At 34.4% G+C, this 20,754-nt stretch overlaps 1 protein-coding gene and 1 long non-coding RNA gene across 3 annotated transcripts in view; one reads left to right on the plus strand and one right to left on the minus strand.

Annotated features, from left to right (window-relative positions):
* Positions 1-430: 430 nt before the first annotated feature.
* On the plus strand, positions 431-6,727 carry LOC106467707. Its single transcript, XR_001291354.2, has 3 exons — positions 431-592; positions 3,036-3,076; positions 6,617-6,727. It is a non-coding gene; the product is annotated as an uncharacterized LOC106467707 (long non-coding RNA).
* An 8-nt stretch (positions 6,728-6,735) lies between these two features.
* LOC106467704 (membrane protein FAM159A-like) overlaps positions 6,736-20,754 on the minus strand; it is a 76,816-nt gene continuing 62,797 nt past the window's right edge. For both annotated transcript variants that reach the window (XM_013928082.2, XM_013928081.2), the window contains exon 7: positions 6,736-8,038. In XM_013928082.2, coding sequence (XP_013783536.1) covers positions 7,882-8,038 — 157 coding nt within the window. In that variant the 3' untranslated portion in view covers positions 6,736-7,881. The remainder of the gene's footprint in view (positions 8,039-20,754) is intronic.

The raw sequence follows: 20,754 nt of genomic DNA on the forward strand, positions 1-20,754 counted from the left end.
TATATGATCTTAGTAAGTTTCTTACCTGATCACTTCATTGCTACCTCTGAAATAATACTACCTGCTGATCTCACATGGATTTTAAACTTGTTTATAAATAATATTCACTCAACAGCTAACGGTGTGATTAATACAATTTCTTTTACAAAAAATTAAAGTTGATAAGTATCAAACTGAGGCATAAAATTTTCAGAAACAAATACTGTTAAGCTACTCATGCAAATGACTGTGTGAAACAACTGGAGATTTTCTTTATTACCTTTTGTTTCACTGCAAATATATTCTGTGTTTTCTTACTGATATAATATTTTATAGATGTTCTGAGTTACTTTAAAGGTGTATGTAAACACAATGTTGTGTTACTAGATATAATCAATTAAGATATTATGAATAAGTTAATTCGTCTATACTGTTTTTATTTACATACAAACAGCTGATGGAGGATGGGGACTGTGGTCTTCCTGGGAATGTCATCAAAATATTGCTAAAAGATTCCGTTTTTGTGATAATCCACCCCGCAGGAAACTTGGAAGAGATTGTGTGGGTAGTAGTACAGAAATCCACCTAAGAAGTCAATCTCCAAATAATTTTTGTGAGTATACAGACATTTTAAACCTTGCATACTCTTTTACAGTTCTTCTGCTACAGGTAAGTAAAAATTATACAAAGACAAATCATTTCATTCTGTTTCATGACAGGAGCAACTAAATTATATAAGTAATGTAAAGATTTTACACCAACCTATATAATATCTACCATCTTATTAGTAACTTTAAGTAAAGATCACATACAAACTCAACTTTTAAATCTTCCCCTCATTAATAAAAATAATATGGGACAAAGCCCATACCCGAGGAGGTCAATTCCAAACAGGATGGGAAAATACTCCTCCACTGCAACTCACCAATCTGCAGGCCAAGTGTGGCACTATCTTTGATATTAATCCATGCATACGACAACACAATGGTCCTCAGTCTCCAGCAACTATGAAGCCAAGGCAGCAGCTGGATGGAGGAGCAGAGAGTGCTAAGAAACACTGGGTTTGGATAAGCTTCCAATCAGCCACTTACAAGGTATTCTCAAGAGTGATAATCAATAGAATTGAATCTAAGTTATACTTTTATCAACCATGTGTCAAAGCTGGGTTAAAGGCTGAATTCATACCAACAGACCATCTACAAGTTGTCAACCAACTACAAGGTGTTCACATCTGAATGACAAAGAATTTGATTTGATTATTTCCACTGATGTTAAATTTTTTGCTGTGTGGAGGATGTTATCTTCCATAATAGTAATTGGTAAGATAAGAGCATCAATACTGATGGATAGAGGCTAACAAACCTGAGGTTTACAGATTATATTGTCTTGTTCGTTGGTACAACAGAAGATTCTTCTCTGAAAGCAGTTTTAGCCAATATGGTCAACATTTGAGAAAGGTTTTTTGTGAACTACTCCTGCCTTGTGTTTGTTGGTAACAGCATTTTGGGCTCCAGGATGAGTCCTTCTTTAAGTATGGGAAAACATTTTCTCACTGTGGGTTTTTATGCTATTGTAAAGCAATGACTTGGTGGACAGCTTCTTAATTTTCTAATTGTGACTGGCTAGATTAGTGGTTTGTTAATCCTGTTTTTTTCTGATTTCAGTAGATGGTTCCAAATTTTACTAGTATCTAGCCACTCATCTCAGTTAAAATTTGACCTTCCATTTTTCTTTTAGGTCTTGTCTGATTTTCCTACATTTACAGTGTTGTTCCTAGTCTAATATATTTTGTATTTCTCCAATTTGTTCTTGCATCCACAAGATCTTCAAGACATATTTAACAAAACAGAAATGATGTTTAATGAGTATGTCACTGAGCAAGATGTGACTGTTGATGGAGCAGTCACTAAAGACACAAACCAGTACAAATACCTTGGCCAGCTCATCACAGCCAAGAAGGACATGATTGCCGAGGACAAGAGGAGACTTCAACTTGGCTGGTGTGCTTTTGGGAGACTGGATAACATCATGAGAAGCAGAACCATCCCAATAAGACTAAAAAGAAAGCCATTCAATGAATGTGTGGTGCCAGTGAGGATACATGGAGATAAGATATGAACAGTGATATCCAAGCAAAAGAAGAAAATGATGGTGGCTCTGTGGAAAATGGGGAGGACCAAGCATATCATCACTCTGAAGACAAAAGAAAACAACAAATGGACCTGCCTTCACAATGGTATTTAGGAGACTAAACCATCATGAGCAACAAATAGAGATGGGTAGGACACTGGCCCAAAGTGATGATGGGAGGTGGACGAGACACAGGATAGAACACGATGGTGGTAATCTCCTGGTTAGCTGGCCCAGACAAAACTGGAGAATATGAAGTGGTCAAGTACCAAGAACCTACACAGAAATGCCTGGCCTGGAACCACAAAAACTTGGAGAAATAACAGAAAAGGGGTTATTCTTTAAATGGAGTGAGAAACACCCACAATGAAATGGAAAAATATATTAAAAAATGACAACAACCTTAAAGGTAAGTCAACAACTAACAAAGAGAACTCAAAATTTTCTTCCTGTTGCTAGGCTTATGATTACAAAACATTCACCTGATAAACTTGTATCCTCCAAGTAATTTACTGTGATAGCTACCATCTTTATACTAAGTTTCTCATACGATTAATACTTTATTAGTAAGAAACTCTGATGATTATCATCTCATTGTTTAAGTTTCCTGTATAATTGTCATCTTATTACCAAGTTACTCTCGTAATTATCATTTCATAAATCATTCAGTACAAACAAAAATTAAAAACCAGAGGTGTGTGTTTATGCATTTTATGCTATAAAAATTATCTTTTTCTAAAATGTTAAGTTGTTTTGAATAATTCTTGTAAAATATTTGCAAAATCAGAAATTTTCATAACTACATTTCCCCAAAATTTCCAATCTGGTAGAGAAATATTTACAACATACTTTAACTAGTAAACAACATAAACTAATAATCAGGACATTATTTCTAAATGTACTTTAAAGTTAATTTTTTTTTACAGATAAAATCTGCCCACATTTAAAACCTACCATTAACCCTGATGTAAGTATTTTAAAGCAATGTTTATATCAACTAGTTTTATGTATAAAAATCATAAAATTCACAGTAAACTGAATAAATCAATTTATAAAATGGCTATAAGAGAAGATACTTTTTTATTGTTTTAATCTTCCTACATAACCATTTTATAAGGCTATTTATGGTTTTATTTTGTTAAAAATTATATTATGTTGGATCACTCTAAGTTTTTAATAAGATTAATAATTAAAATTGGGATTTAAAAACCTGCAAGTAGGAATCGAAAAAATGTAAGAAAACAAGACTGGAGATACTGTACACATTATTCACTCAAACTACAAACCTGTATTTTGGTTCCATATTGTCACCTAGAATTATATTTGGTAGAGTCAAAATAAGGATTTGTAATTTGAGTAAATAATGTCCACAGTATCTCCAGCCTTTTTTTTGTGATCCCTATTTGAAGGTTTTTGAATTTCCAAATTTTCATTTGTCTTGTTTACTGGTTTTTTTTTTTATGCTCAACTATGGACAAAGGATAACTTGATATGGTAGCTAACTTTATACATTGTAATGATAATAAACATAGCTGGTAGCTAGTGATACAGTTCATGATTATTTATTCTAGCTATTGACTATTTGATTGCATTAGTTTGAGATGTAAATGTTAAGCTACAGCTGGATATTTTTTTGAAAATATAGTGAGCATTTATATGCCTAAACTAAGACACAACCCCTACTAAGTATACATAAAATTTTACTGGTAGAAAAGCAGCCTTTTCATATAAAAGATGCATGCCTAAAACATCACTTTCAATAAACCTTTGTGTCTTAAAGTAATTATTCAATGAATGTGTGTAATAAAATTTAACATTATGTGTGATTTTTTTTACTCGTTTACTTCATACATAATAGAGGGGTTGGTTTCCTAAAGACACTGATTGTATAGTGTATAAAACATTGAGTATGTACATGTTACAGTCATCTAATGTTCATCTATTACTGACTGGTAATTCTTGTTTTACCATGTAACTAAGCTTTTTAAAGGAATGGCATATATTCTAAAGAAAGCTAACTTCAAGGGGTAATGACAATATGATTTACACTGGAATTATGATGTTTTTTAGCTTATGTATAAAATATAGAAAGAAACAAACCAACTGAAAATACCTCTGCCAACTTTGTAGTACATTATTTAATATTCTACATAAGGACTGGGTGCAATATACCAAGCTTTTGTGTTGTAGGCTGGCAAGAGAATAATATTAATAATTACAAACTGACCATTTTGAGCAATTTTCTTTTTCTTGTAAGTCTAACATACATGCTTTTTTGTGTGCATTTTTATAAAACATTATGAGTACAGTCTTAGCAGTCAATAGTAAATATTTTAAAGTGTTGTCTGAACTGAATCTGTATTGTTTAACTCCCTCAACACAAGCTCGGTCGAATTGACTATGTACTTATTATAGTTTTGATACTACTAACTTTTAATATAGTATGTGTATCTTCACAAAATTTGGCAGACTTTCAATAAATATTACAAAAACAGCTTTTTCAGTGAAGTACTTTTATTAAAGATTTGTCTGTGAATATATTGTCTTTTTTTTTACTAGTCTGAGTGCAAAATGATTTTTATGTTAAGATTAAAAATACTTTTATTCATCTCAAAATTCATTTGCATAATCTTTAAAACCTCCTAAATACATTTCAAACGTTTTTTTTCAGTAAAACTTTATATTTTATCTGTTATTTTCTCAACCCTAACTCTAACCATCAACAAGAATATTGAAATAAATCTAAATTATGCTTTTCTCTTTCTAGAATGACCAAATTGAAACATGAAACTAAATTTGTTTATGCTAAGTAGCTTTAAACTTGTAATAGTATACATCCATTTATACATACATTTTATTGTTTTATTGCCTTTTGAACCATGTCTAACTATTATTTGTGCCATTATAAGTTGTAAATCACTTTGGGAATGTATGACTCACATTACATTATCAAATTACATTACCATGAGTTGTTTTCAGGTGTGCCTCATGAATTTTTTTACTATGTTGTTATTATTATTTATTTTAGCTAATCTAATGAACTATTGTAAAGAGTTTCCTATTTTTACATTTTAGTTACTTTTATAATAATAAATAAGTAAAAATAAATAAATAAAAACAAAAAATAAAGTACTTACCTGGGCCTTCTATTTTTATGCTATTGACTCTCGGTGAAACTAAGCCTACTTTTTTTATACTAATGGTGGTAGTGCACTAAAATAATTTCTATTGAATAAAATAATGCACCAAAGAACATAGAATAATAACATGCAGGAAGCAGACAATGTTCCACAACTATCATAATTTTTCTGACTTTCTAACTATGCAATACAAATTCATCCAAGCTTGTCAATGTGTTTCCCGTGGAATGAAGCTTGATATATCAGCGAAATAGACAATTCTCTGTACAGAAAACAACATAATATAATACGTCATTTGATATATTAAAAGTTTTAGCTTTCTACTGGTTATAAATAATATAGTATTAAACATAAGAGAGAAATATTGACAAATCCCAAAAGAGAGGATATGACAGACGGGTGTGGCAAGAGAGGTCTGATTTTCTATATTATGGCTCTATAACGGGTGTGGCAAGAGAGGTCTGATTTTCTATATTATGGCTCTATAACCACACAAGATTGAAGGATACAAAAATTATGCTTTGCCTGAGTGATGACAACATTATAATGAGTAAATTAGTTTAAATTTTGGACTTCTTGGAGGGGTGGTAAGTAAACTAGAGAAAATGGGATGCCTAGAGAAAAAATGTCACATCTCTCACACTAGGGGAAATTCAGGATTTTTTAAAATATTGCCTTATAAAATTAATAGCTTAAAACTTATATAGTATTAAAATATGGATTATCAGCTATGATTTTATGCTATATTAATTGGTATAACATGAACAAAAAGTAGTGTAATTAAATTTTGAATGTGACTCACAAAAACATCATGACATGTGTAGTACAAAATGCCTGTGGCAAGAGGGTTAAAATGCTTTTTGCCCAAAAGTTCTATTAGAGTTTTGTGCAATTCCTTGCAATACCTATTTTGAACCATGATAGTGGTTTATGATAGAGTGTTGTACAATGTTTTTCTTTAAATGTTGTGAGGTACTACTTTCTCTAATGTTTTCTTTTACCATTAACCTGTTGGCCATATCTTTAATTATATGAAAGGGGCTTTAATTTTCTTCCAGTCATATGTTTTTGGATAATGTTCTACCTTTCTTATTCAAAGTATTATTCTATTTTATTGCTAAATGTAAGCAATGAAGGTTTAGCATTTAAACTGATATAAATAATTCATGTTATCTTGTACTGAATATGTGTATGAATAATTATTTAAATATTAATATAGATAAAATAAAATAAATTGCTTTTATTTTTATCTTGCACTCCTCTTATGTGAATTTTTTTCAGCAGTAAGAGTATTAAACCATGATGTCAAATTGCAAAATATAATGTAGTAAAGATGAAAACTGAAACCAAAACTTACTCATTCCTAGATACAAGGTTCAGGGAGTGGAAGTGGAGACAATGAATGAATGAAAATCTCATCTCAAGATGGATATAATGTATGACAACCTCAGGCATAATAAAATGTTTTTAACCATACATGCCAAACTAACAGAATGAATATTTTATTGTTGAAAATAATACAGTGAGTATTCTGTATATCAGTGAGATTCATTTAAAAAGTTCACAAAACACACACACACACACACATATATATATAAAACTGTCTCCAAGATGAATATGTTGAAGAAAACTGAATGCTCATACTGATAAATCAACTTAATACTTATTGGAAAGTATGATATAACACCAATGAAAATCTATAATACCGACACAACACAGCTTTTGAAAACTCCAACAAACTTGGCACTTTAAACACTTTGAAGCCTTTAAAGTTTTACAATTATTAATAATAATGTTATCTGTAGTTATAAAGTTACACAGTGGCATTTCCAACAAAAGACTATGAAAGATTTAGCCACTACAGATTTCTGTTTAATAGATATAAAATGTAAACTATTTTGATATGTTAGCATAGTGAATAAACTGTCCTGTAGAGTTCTTTACTTCAGGAAACCTTCCTGTTTCACAAATATCTCCATTGAAACCACCATAAAGAAGTAACAGCAAGACATTACATACACATGTAGTAAATATAAACTTACAACAGAACAAGTTTTCACTAACAAACATAATAATAATAAAACCTGATCTATTAGGTTAACACAACTGAAATAATTAAGGAAAACTGTCAACAAGACGTTACATACACATGTAGTAAATATAAACTTACAACAGAACAAGTTTTCACTAACAAACATAATAATAATAAAACCTGAACTATTAGGTTAACACAACTGAAATAATTAAGGAAAACTGTCAACAAGACATTACATACACATACAGTAAATATATTTAGGAAAGAGCTAGTTTTCACTAACAAATGTGAAAATAATAGTAAAACCAGATCTGTTAAGATATATTATAACTGAGAAGACAAACTCAAACATGTCTGAAAAGTAAAGTTGTGAATAAATTAAAAGAGATTCTTGGTTAATATGCAAAACCTTGTCTGGAGTTAATCAGCCATAAAGGCAATTTTTCATGACATTTAGTTGACTAGGAAAAATAGAAATAAGATGAAACATGATCTGAAACTCAATCAATTACAAAATATGGTGAAAAGATAAACCAAGTAAATACAAGACTATGGTGAAGCTTGACCAATAAAGATGGTACTTTAAGTAAATTTTGTTTAGAATTTGGTTGACCAGTAAAGACTGTTATTCTCAGCAGCAGTGCTACCTTGGAGCTGAGTGCTGCTGACAGATGTATGAGATGACTGTAAAGAGTGAGAGATGTCTGGAGACTGAGATCCATGTAGAGTTCTGGGAGGCTGGGATTGGGTGAAACTGTTAGGATGAAATGTAGAATCAAACCAATATTCTAAGATTTCATTATATTCTTGCAAATACTTCTTGTTAAAGCTATAAATAAGTACATACAAAAATTTGATTTTCTAATATCTTGAAAATAACCATTACTAAAAACTGTAAATCAAGGATAGGTAATATGCATACTTTAATTTCTGATTTAAAGCACATGTTTGCTTGTCCGCACCATGCTTTACTACAAAGTACCACACCTTCATTAGTATCCTAACACTTCTAAATACTAACAATGTTCCTTTTAAATAGCTATTATCTCAAGTTTCCCTCGGATTATCTAACTGACTCCTACAGGCATAGAAAATGAATTTCAAACATAAATACTAATATCAGTAGACTGATGCGTAAACAGACAATGCCACAAAAGATCCTAAAATTTAGATTATCTAGTTATAACTCTAAGTGGTCACAAAACCTTACAGATGTGCTAAATGACAAAATACTGGGTCATAAATCTTATCATGCCCACCGAATCCGGGACACATGGCAGAACAGTAAATGATGCCCTTGAATGGGAATACTGTAATGACACTTTTATTTTATCATATTATTAACAGCAGGAAACAGGTAACTATTTTTTTACTGCAAATCTTAGTTTCAAATTAAAAAAAGTACTTATATTAACTGCTCATGCCCCTTTAAGTTGCAGACAATGTTATTTACATAATTAAAAAAAAAATTATTGAGACCAATCCATGGTCCTTACTAAAACAACTCTAAATTTCATTGGTATCCCTTCCTATTCAGGAGTATGATTGTATAAGCAGAGTACTATAATTTATAACCTAAAGATACATTACATAATACATATTTACATCCAATCTTCATATTACACCATTCTACTACTATAAAATATCATAACACCTATTAAAAATTTAACTGGTTAGATTTTCATCTCTATTTAATAGTTTTTTTTGCATTTTTTAAAGTTATTTATCATTTCTAATGATTCACTTTTTAAGATACTGGGTTGTGCTAGTATAATGGTACTAACCAATACAAGTATGCATTGGATTTTTATAATTCTAATATACCTTTTATGTTTCTTTACTCTGTATTTCAAAGTTGTTGTAGTCTGTCCAACACAAATAGTGCCACAAATGCATACTATTTTATAAATTTCAGTTATTACTTTAAACTTATTTACTTTTGACTAATTTTATTTATGGGTTTGAACATCATATAACATTTCTGTTGTTTAAGAAAACAGAAATATTTTATGTTAAAAACCTAATATATGATAACACAGAATTCCTTTTTATTCCCTTTTAACAATGACTTTAATGTACTATTATATTACTATTTCTCCTTAAAGATTTCCTAAACTTTTTAACTACTCTGTCTATAATGTTTGGTTCAATTCTTTTATCCACAGCTACATACTTGATTAGTAACTCATTGTTTAAGTCCTCATTCTTTGTGTATAATCTCAAAGATTTATGACCATATATGTAAAATGCAATTACTGTTTGGGATGTAGTATGACACAAATTCTGGCAAGATAACTGAAAATGGTTTTTAGTATACACATGTTAATTTTCTGGTTTGTCTGAGCAATGAGGATTTTATAGTGAGTAATTTATGTTAAATTTTGTACTTATTGGTATACTAAATGGTATAACATAAACAAAAAGTAGTTTAATAACATTTAAATATAAGACACTAAAACCTCATGACATGTGCAGTAAAGGATACCCTTGGCAATAGGGTTAACTAACCTAAAGAGTTTTCCATTTTTATATTCTAGTTACTTTTATAATAATAAATAAAGTACTTACCTGAGCATTCTTTTTTTTTGCTGTTGACTGTCGATGACACTTAAGCCTAGTTCTTTATACTAATGGTAGTAGTGCACTGAATAATTTTTACTTAAATAAATAATGCACCAAAGAACAAAATAATAACATGCAAAAAGCAGATAATGTCCCATAACTATCATAACTTTTTTTGGTTTTCTAACTATGTGACAAGAACCAATACAAATTCATCCAAGACATTCGATATGTTTCCCATGGGAACGAAGCTTGTACTAAAAGAGAAACTGACAATTCTCTGTATAGAAAACAAAGTAATATAATAGATCATTTGATTGATGAAAACCTTGGCTTTCTATTGGTTATAAATAATATAGTATTAAACATAAGAGAGAATTATTAACAAATCCTGAAGGAGAGGGTTTGGCAAGAAGGGTTTGATTTTCTATTTGTAATCAAACAAGATTGAAGGCTATGTAAATTATGCTTTTTCCAGAGTGATGACAATATTATAGTAAGCAATTTATGTTAAATTGCGTACTTACTGGAGGAGTGGGGAATAAGTTAGAGAAGAAGGGATATCTAGAGAAAAAAAAAGTCTCATTTCTTACACTAGGAAAAATTCAGGATTTTTTGAAATGTTGCCTTCTAAAATTAAGAACTTAAAATTTATATACTATCAAAATGTGGATTATTAGCTATGAGTTTGGCTACTTTACAAGAAGAAGTTCCTATGTTTGAAACTATTGGTGAAAAATATCACTTTATATATTTTAAAGAAATCTTTGTGCAACAAAATTAGTTTGTGTTACATAATTTTTTGTAAGGTGTAAGGCTTATGCTAATTTGTAATTTCATTTGACAATTCTCTGATATTTTTCATACGAGTTAGTTTTAATTTCTTTATAAATACCTTCGTGATGCATATTTTCTGTCCCCATTTTCATAATCACTTTTGTTGATGATAACATTTTGTTCTCCTTTATCTGTTTTATATAACTATATCCCCTTTGTTTAATTATATTTATGTCATACTTCTTATTCATACACCTCTAATTTTACTTATTCTCTGATGTAAGTTAACATTTTCCTAAACTGAAAATGTATTTACAATAACACTTACCTCCACTGACACTATAGCTATTTCTCAACCTCCAGGGTTTCCACTCTTTACCCATCTAAGCATTTAAAACACTTGCTCCAGTCTTTTATATCCCACTCATATGCCTTTGGCAAATTCTAATTTGCAAAATTCTCAACTAACTTCAATGCTCTCTCTATCTAGGTACTGTACATATGCATCTCATTCAGATAATGTAACCACTTTTTGAGATATAAACCGGCTTTTAGTGGGGAGGCAGGGCAGGAGAGTGTCAGTAGAGGTAAGTATTATTGGAAATACATTTTCAGTTTAGGAAAATGTTAACTTAAAAACATACTTACCTATGTTGACACTATAGCTAGAATCCCACATTAAAAAGGTGAAGGGACCAGTGCAGGTATGAACCATACAGAAAACGTCTGAATAGAACAGGAGTGTACCAAGATAAAGATGGTACAAGAGTGGGGGAACCGCACTACACCCAGAACAGGTATACTTTTCACCTGGAACTCAGGTGATGCATTTCGCACCACCGAGAAAACGATGAGAAAGTAAGCAACATCAAAGTCGACAAACTTTCTCCTCCACCTGAAAAAGTCCAAAAGGCAAGACCGCAGGCTCGGAATAATGGGATCATGTATGCCGTACTCAACCAGAGGAGCAAAACTCATCCAGTCTGGAATTATGAACATTCATCCTCACTCTCTGCTTGCCCCTGAGCTCAAACAAGGACCTAGGATGGGACAACTTTGCATTCAGAATTATGAGGAGATAGTGGACCTCCTTCCATGAACAATATACAAAACTGACATTGATCAAAAAGAAGGGCCATGCACCCTCCAACCAGACAGCTTCGTGTCAAATCTGAACTGGAATTACGAGTATGCTCCCGTGGAAGCTGGTGCCACTCCAACTGACACCTGGGAAAAACATCCAGGGACCAGAGTAGTAGAGTCCCCAACTTCACCCTCTTCTCCAAGAGTGGAAGAATACAATGAAACACTCTGGAGGAAAAGCCTCTGTCCGCCACCCCAGTGACTGGAAAGTGGAGGTGGTAAGGACTCCTGAGCTGCACCAGTAGAGTCGGGGGGGGGGGGGGGTAATATGCATTGGGGAGTCCTGAGGTGAACCAAATTACCTATATTTTTAAAAGCAATCTGACCCCGATATATTCAACCTGAAGATTGGCAGGGTTGGGCAGGAACCCCTTTAATTTTACTCATGATAGTCCATAATAATAAGGTAATACCAATTGGTAGGTGCCTAGATGGTCTTATGGAGAGTAAGATGAATCTGAGAAAACTGTGATCTGTTTAAAGTGATCACAGGTTTCAATCTAGACTCCCCACAGGTCCAAAGGGGGTCCATCCATTGATAATCCAAATATATCTCCTCCTGGCAGTAATAAGCCAAAGCATGCTGTTCCGATAAACGTGGGGGGGACAAGGCATGCCTATCCTGTCATGTAACTGAAGGGCAAACCTAATAGCATGAACAGCAATATTAGGAAATGGAAGAAAAATAACATAATCACTTGCTATCCTTTCTGCCAACAAGGAAGGAGTAGAGTCAAATACAATAGGAGAGACCCCCCAAAACCTCACCAACCCAAGTAACCAACTGAAGAAAAGGGGCTGGAGGTGGCTGATCAAAATGATCCTCTGTTGAGGGTGACCTAGTAAAAGAAGGAGCTGGAAAAAGCAAGTCTAAATTCTCCTCAGCTAGTCATGGGTTATTTGCAAAAGCTGCCTCAGAATGCCCCAGAGAGACACTCTTGGTCCTAATATATGTCTCCATCTCGCAACGAATAATATCACGGACAGCTTCGACTGAGAGTGGCCCCTACCCTAGCCATTGACAAACACCAGATAGCAGAGGTGGAAGAGAAGAGGTCTGGTTGGCCTCCGTAGTAGAAACATTAACTTTGTAATAAATACCCGTTGGTACATTTTTTTGTAAAAGTTATTTATAAATATAAACGAAGATATAACCGTAGTAATGCAAACCACATTCAAAGTCGCAAAGTAAATTATGAATAATCACAACACTCCTGTTTATAGAAACCATGCCAGTTGCTTTGTCGAGAAAAAGCAATTACATTATCTGAATCAGGTGCTTATTTACAGTACCTAGATAGAGAATTAGAATTTGCCAAGGTCATTCAAGTGGGTTATAAAAGACTGTAGCAAGCATTTTCAATGCTTAGATGGGCAAAGAGTAGAAACCCCAGAGATCAAGAAATAGCTATAGTGTCAGAGGAGGTAAGTATGTTTTGGAAATATCTATTACATGATGTATTTGTAGGTTATAACTTGGAGTGCTCTGTATTTTGAATTATACTCCTAAATAGGAATGAATACCAATGAAAAATGTAGAGTGGTTTTAGCAAGAACCATGGATTGACCTGATTAAAAAAGTATTTTTTAATTGTGTAAAGTCAAAATTTGTCTGCATCACATATACAAAAATAAAACAACTACACAAAACCATAACACTTTACAGCAGGTCCTTACCCTCTGGAAGCAGATGCTAATATCCCTAAAAGTAATAAAACTATACTCATAATTTACATTCTCTATATAGCTGACTAATAACAAATAAGATTCCAAATGTTATCTCTAGTCATACAGTTACACTGTGGCATTTCAAACAAATGACTGTGAAAGATTGAGCCACCATATATTTCAGTTTAATAGATACAAAATATTAACTATTTTGATATGTTAGCATAGTGAATAAACTGTCACGTGGAGTTCTTTACTTCAGAAACCCTTCCTCTTTCATAAATATCTCCACTGAAACCAGCACGAAGAAGTAACAGAAAGACATTACATACACATATAGTAAATATAAACTTATGACAGAACAAGTTTTAACTAACAAACATAATAATAAAACCTGATCTATTAGGTTAACACATAACTGAAATCATTAGGGAAAAGATATTACACACACATTTATGACATATGACAGTCGTGATGCAGTCCTACATACTCAAAGTAGCATATAATACGATTTGGACCATGCTGCAGAAGTTAAACGCTTTGGCTGTTTAGCACACAACCTTGAACAGATATACTATGTTTTAAAGTACAGCTTTATACAAGTTTAAAAGTTTTACAGATATGAAATATATACTACTTATCTAATGGTTATAAAAAAAATGTAAAGCAATATAGCATATGTATTTATACAGAAGAAAATAACACAGGTAGAATTATATAACACACATTTATCTAGTGGTAAATACTATAGACATAAAGCTGTATAACAAACACATATGTTGTTAAATAAAATCTACAGACACAATTATCCAGTGGTAAAACAAATATGCAAGGCAGAAAATGATGATGAATGTATCTAATGATACAGAATTTAAAGGTTGAACTGCACGAGAAATGCAAATATTTAATGGTAAAGAAACTAGAGGCAAAACAACATAAGTGTATCTAGCTAGTGGTAAAGAAACTAAGGAAGAACAGTAAATATATCTAGCTAGTGGCAATGAAATTAGATGCAGAGCATTATAATAAATATACCCATCTAGTTGTAAAGACAGTAAAGGCAAAGGAACATAACAAATATATTTATATAATGGTACAGAAACTATAGGAAGAACTGTATAATGATATCTCGAAGATACAACCTTCCATATTTTTCAGTGGGAATGATCAACAATACTGTGTGTAGCACGTGCATCAAGAAGAATAGTATTATTGTTTTATTTTAGACTTATTTTATAAGTCTGTAATAGTTCCTCATGCAGATTCAACATTACTGCAGATTTTCAGTAAAGTTAACATTTTCCTTAATTGAAAATGTATTTCTGATAGATACTCACCTCTGTACATAGAAAGCTATTTATCTCTTGAATTTGAACTAATCTGCCTGAGAGAACTGTGTGCCACCAGCCATGTGAAAACTCTTATCTATATTTCACATGAAACCCGTGAACTTGTGCTGTTGCATGATGACGTATCATGCAGCAAAATACTCTACCAAGAAGAGTGTTACACATCTCCTTTTGCAAATACTTCCTCTACAATCATGCTCAAAAATCCTCATTCTTTGACAAGACAACATATAAAGGTGCACCAGGAAAATGGGGAGGATGGGTGGGAATGTGTATCTATCAGAAATACATTTTCAATTAAGGAAAATTTTAATTTCTGTTATGATTGCTCACCTCTGTATACAGAAAGCTAGAATCCCACACTGAGATGGAGGGACCGGTGTGAAATGTATCTAGGTGAGCTCCCTTCAGCAAGCATCCAAAGGAAGCCTATAGGGTGTCACACCCTATGGCAATGGATCTATTGGGGTACACTTGTGAAAGACACGTGTTTAGAAATAGGAGAGGTGAAAAGCCCGAATCATGTTGTAAGGATATGTGGAATAGGAACATGAACATCTGAGTACTCGCACAAAAGTTGTCAGATATCCATTATGTGTAGTGAAGTTAAGGCTCATTCAAAACGTACCTTGCATGCACAACTCCTCAACAATCAACTGTGGGAGAAGGGCACTTATGATAATTATCCATGCACAGCTCCTCTACCATCAGACATTACAGGCCCCCATGCCAGTCACAAGAGGAGGGTATGGTATTAGACAAAATTAGTATGGATACTTAAATAACCACTATTCAACCACAAAAATCTATGGGCCCCTTAACTGCTGTGGAAATAGGGTGTGTGAGCAATACATCACAGTTGGATACTAAAGAATATCATCTACTTGGTCATCAGATATTGAGGATTCATGCCATTGCAGTTGTAAATATAATAGATATATATAAATAAGAGCTGAGTATTGTGATAAGTGTCTAAAATCCACTTGGAGATAGTGATGCATCTCTATGAAATGGAATTACCCACACAACGCTCTGGAAACACCTTTGTCCCACTTTTCACCATAGAGAGATGCATGTTCTAGCCCCTTTAGGTCCCAATTGGTGGGGATTCTCCATGGTCCACCACTCCAGTGGCTGGGAGCTGGTAAATGGCAAGGGTCTCCCAGGCTCCACTTGAGAATTTCTGTAGGACATACCCAGAGAATGTGTCTGGATCCCCATCAGATACCTACAAGATAGGTCTTTTACTGGAGACAGTGCAATGGGTAACTGCAAAACCCTATTTTTAAAGGCCAACAAGCAATAGCCAGAGAAGTGGGTAGATGCACAACTCTTGTGCTGTGCTGGCATTTTCCATGATGTCCATGTAATGGGTACAGTCTGAATTTAACTATGGAATGTTCCACAGCAATACCATAAGTGAAACTCTAATGGTCTGGGGCACCATCACATCTCACAGTGGGCACTGATTGTTCGAGGGCAGATGGTACATGAACTTTCTGTCATCCTGGCAAATTTTAGGTAAGTAAGCCTTGGGAGGTATACATGGATACTCCCCACCTGGTGATGGATGAGTGGAGTTTGGGATGGGTTAAGGGAATGCCAGTGGTAGAATTTGAGCAGTCCAGACACCAGGCAAGATCCTCCAGGAGATGGTTAGGAAGGAGGACCTGTGAAGACAGTGGATCTCCGGACAGGATGCATATGAGTGTGGCCAAGTGGAATAAGAAGTTCCAGAGAAGCCATAGTCCCCAAAGAGAGAACATAATGTGCAGATGGAGAAGGAGAGGAGTGGGCTTAGGTGACTAGACTTATGTGGTCTAGTAGTTGGGGAGAATAAGGTTGAGTTCAATTCAGGAGAGTTGAAAAGTATCTAGAGGTGAATAAGGCATTGGGTCAGGCTAGGAAGGAGTTGGAAATTTGGATGAACCATTCCAAGTGAGCAGCTCCGTGAAGCAGAAGTAAAGTGTTATTTGCAGATTTCACTTGGGGAGGGGAGAGGAGAAGCCTGTTGATCAAGTAGAAGTGAATCATATTCCTTGAACATGTTTAATGTGAATGAAAACTTATGGGGCTAAGGCTATTCCAAATGGAGGAACATGGAAGTGATAGACACTGTCCCTGTGGACAAACCTGAGATTAGGTTGTGATGTAGAGGCTATAGAAGCATGGAGAATGTGTCCAACTCATCTGCTTTGGTCATCCATAAGTCTGGTTGGAAAGGCTAAAGGAGCAGTAATTCTCTTTCCAAAATTGAGTGACAACTAAAATACAAGTGACGAAGGATAGGTCAATGAATTTGTGCTAGTTCCTGATCTTTTTATTAGGGCAATTAATAGGAGAGAGTAATAACCAGAAAGGGGTCAGAAACTCACTCTATGGATGTCTTCTTCACTAGGTTTGAAACCATCTCATCCAGACACTGAAGGTAAACCGGAACTGAGGAGGGATGAAAGACTATGATTTAGATAGAAGGTGGAGGGCTAAATTATGGTTTAAGACTAGAATGACCCCACAAATGGACAAACTAGTACAGATGAAGTCTCACAGGATCTGAACTGACTAGATGGCCACTTGCTCTTAGGATGATAGGCAGGACTTTGGGTGGAAGAAGGACAGGATGAGGTGGTAGGCAGGAAAACTGGAATTTAACAGGGAAGAGTGGGTGGGTGAGGTCATGGGATAGATGTGGAGAAGTAAGATTGAGACAAACTTGAAATTAATGAGAAAAGGGAAGACTAGTGGTAGATTGTCTCAGCACTAGATTCCAGGGAATTAGTAACACAACTAATGAGCTCTTGATGGAGTACGGCAAAATAAATGTGGGTAAATGGACATGGGAAGGTACGGTATCTCTACTCAAGAGTTCTCAACAATAAGGAACCAAGTGAGTGGTGAAATTATAGAGGAAGTTGAAGGCACCTGGGAAGAGAATGGAAGGGTTTAAATGCACCATGTAAACTCATTAGATGAAAAATAGAGTGCCCCCATCATGAGATGGAGAGGGGGAATGTAACAAAGGAAGGTAATAAAGAACGTATGAAGTTGGAAAATTTGGTTACTGAGAAAGGGTGTCTCCCAGATTGCAAATTTGAGTCCAAGGAATTGATATCCAAGAAAAGGAAAGGAGAAGGATTTTAAGTAATTTGGTAGGAAACATTTAGGTACAGAGAATGTGGCATAATATTGCAAAAACAAAACTGTTCTAGAAAGGATGAAACATGAGTGGAATATCAGGTGAGAGTGGAAAAAAAATATAGAATTTGCAAGTGGAAAGGTTTAGTAAAAGAGAACAGGAAGCATTGTAACCTGGATAATAAGTTTTTAGAAAGCCTGAAGAGGACTGAACATTATAATTTTTCCTATACTGAAAATGTATTTCCGATAGGTACCTCTTCTCACAAGATTAGCTATTCTTGTTTTGCGCTGCCATTTATATCCAAACATTTTCTTTACGCATGCCACAAGCCTTGTGCTCCCCCTTTAAATTCCAACATGTTTCTCTTGCAAATCATCATGCATCATCTATTAACCAATAGCAGCATAGTAGCTAATGTGATGCATGTGACTCACTCTACACTCCTCTACCAAACCTTCACTTCAAAGTTTGACAGAAGGTCTGAGCACTGGAGAAGTAGGGAGGAATGGTGGGAAGCGTAAGCAGAGGTAAGTACCTATCACAAATACATTTTCAGTATAGGAAAATTATAACATTTGATATTGTACTTACCTCCTCTCACAAGATTAGCTAGAATCCCACATTGAGAAGGAGGAACAACTGGTGCGAAGGAATAACAGAAGCACCTATGAAAGCATCTTAAGGATACCCGTGTCCATGAGAGAAAAAGAACTGGAGATCAGAGAAGGGGAACCGCACCACTTCTGAACCAGGTATTCAATTGGCATTCATATATAATTTGTAAAACAAACGGGCAGAAATGGTGAAGTGTAGAGTGGCTAGGGCTCGTTGGAACAAACTGGGCAAGTCAACTACACAAAAAACCTCCTCTACGAGGTACCGAAATTCATGTGAAGGTAGGATGAAGATCATACTGTCTTCAATTACAGCCCAAGAATTGGGGATTAATATCCTCTCTAATTCCTGGGTACTTGTGTTGATTGGTTCACTCGAATCCAACACCTCAACACTGGGAACCGACGCCCATGCAAAGGTAGTGTGAGGGCTCCAATCAAGAAGTGTGAACTGCATGTGCGATGGATCAACTTCAAGTGATATGGAATGTGTAACAGGATGCCACGTCAACCATTAAGGTGATGGATGAACTCCACAAAATGACAGATCAACTCCAGTGGTTGTGGATATTGTTGAATACGTAAATAGTATAAGGAGGTCACATCATCCAGGAAGGTGATGGATCAATGCTTGTGATAGTGTAAATAGTATCAGGAGGCCACGTCGCATCCACACCAGCAGAACACCACTGACCTACTCTTGATTGAATGGAATGTTCGTGGAACCTGTTCAAGAGGTTGCCTCCATGGTCAACCACCCCAGCGGCTTGGAACTGGAAAGTGGCAAGGACTCCCATACTCCATTCGAACAAGGGAGATGAGAATGCATTGGAGAGTTCAAAGGAACATCACCACCATGGACAGTGCAATGGGTGACCATGATACCCTATTTTGAAAAGTAGACCATAATCCTGGTGAAAACGCCCATCTCACGGTGAGAAAGGATTCTAAAGTGAACTAGGGGAGTGCAATGAGGTAGTTGAGGCACGACAAATTGATGACCAGTTGCCAATACCCAGTTTTCTTAGGGACCACAAAAAGACGGGAGTAAAAACCATCCAAGGGATGGTGAACCTGTCTGACAGCCAGTTGTGAAAGCAAAACCTGAACTGCTTCTGATAGACACTGGCAAGTCATAAGATCTTGAGGAGGAAAGGAAATGGGGTGAGGAGAAAGAACTTTGCCACCCATTGATCCTCAACAAAGGGAGCCAGTAAAGAAGAAAATCCAATAAACGAGCTCCCACAGACTTCAAACCCACCGGGTAGTCACCAGTACTGTTGACAATGGACGATACGTGATACATCAGCGATGACCTCAACAAAAAGAAGTACTTGGATTTGAAAGAACAGGTAAAGGATGGGAAACAGGAATAGGTGGCATGAAAGACTGGTTGAGACAAATGGGCCACTAAAGTTGAAAGGGTGGACTGTTATCAGGCTGATGTTACCCACAGCCCAATATCACCAGGAGAGGTGTCAAAGACATCGTGTTGAAGCAAAGGAGCAAGACATAAATCTCCGAGATAAGTGGAGGGTAAATTAACTCTTTCAGCATGGGCTCTGTCCATGGGACTGACCTCATAATCATTTTGTGTTTGGTATAGTTTTCATGCTATAACTTTTAAATTAGTAAGCGCATGTTCACAAATTTTAGCAGATTATCAGTAAACACTACAATGCTTTCATATGCAAAATATCAATTTTTTATTAAATCTTAAGGTTTTTTAAGCAATGTTTTTCTCGTGCCATATTTTTTCTTTTTGGATGTTGTCTATCCAACATGCAAAGTAATTTTCATTTTAAGATTAAAAATACTTTTATGCATCAGAAAATTTTCAAATTTCACATGCGAAATCTTTATAATGTCTAGGTAGTTATCAAGTGTTTATTAAAAATAAACTATATTTTATCTGTTATTTTAACTAACAAATCTCTGTATGGGTTTGGAAGATTTGACCAATATTATAATCACATAAAAAATTAGGAAATAAATATAAATTATGTTTCTTTCATTCTAGTATGACAACAAATTATAACATGAATGTTTAGACTAAATAGCATAAAATCCCATAACATTATATATTTATTACTTTTATTATATTGACCTTTCCGCCGTGCTCTCATGTTACCGTATCCAATAATATAAAACTAACCTTTGGTCTTTACAAAGTGACCTGTCTTGGCTGTGTTTTAGTATACTAGTATTTTCTAAAATA

The sequence above is a fragment of the Limulus polyphemus genome, unplaced genomic scaffold, assembly GCF_000517525.1.
Source record: "Limulus polyphemus unplaced genomic scaffold, Limulus_polyphemus-2.1.2 Scaffold2713, whole genome shotgun sequence".
Lineage (NCBI taxonomy): Eukaryota > Metazoa > Arthropoda > Merostomata > Xiphosura > Limulidae > Limulus > Limulus polyphemus.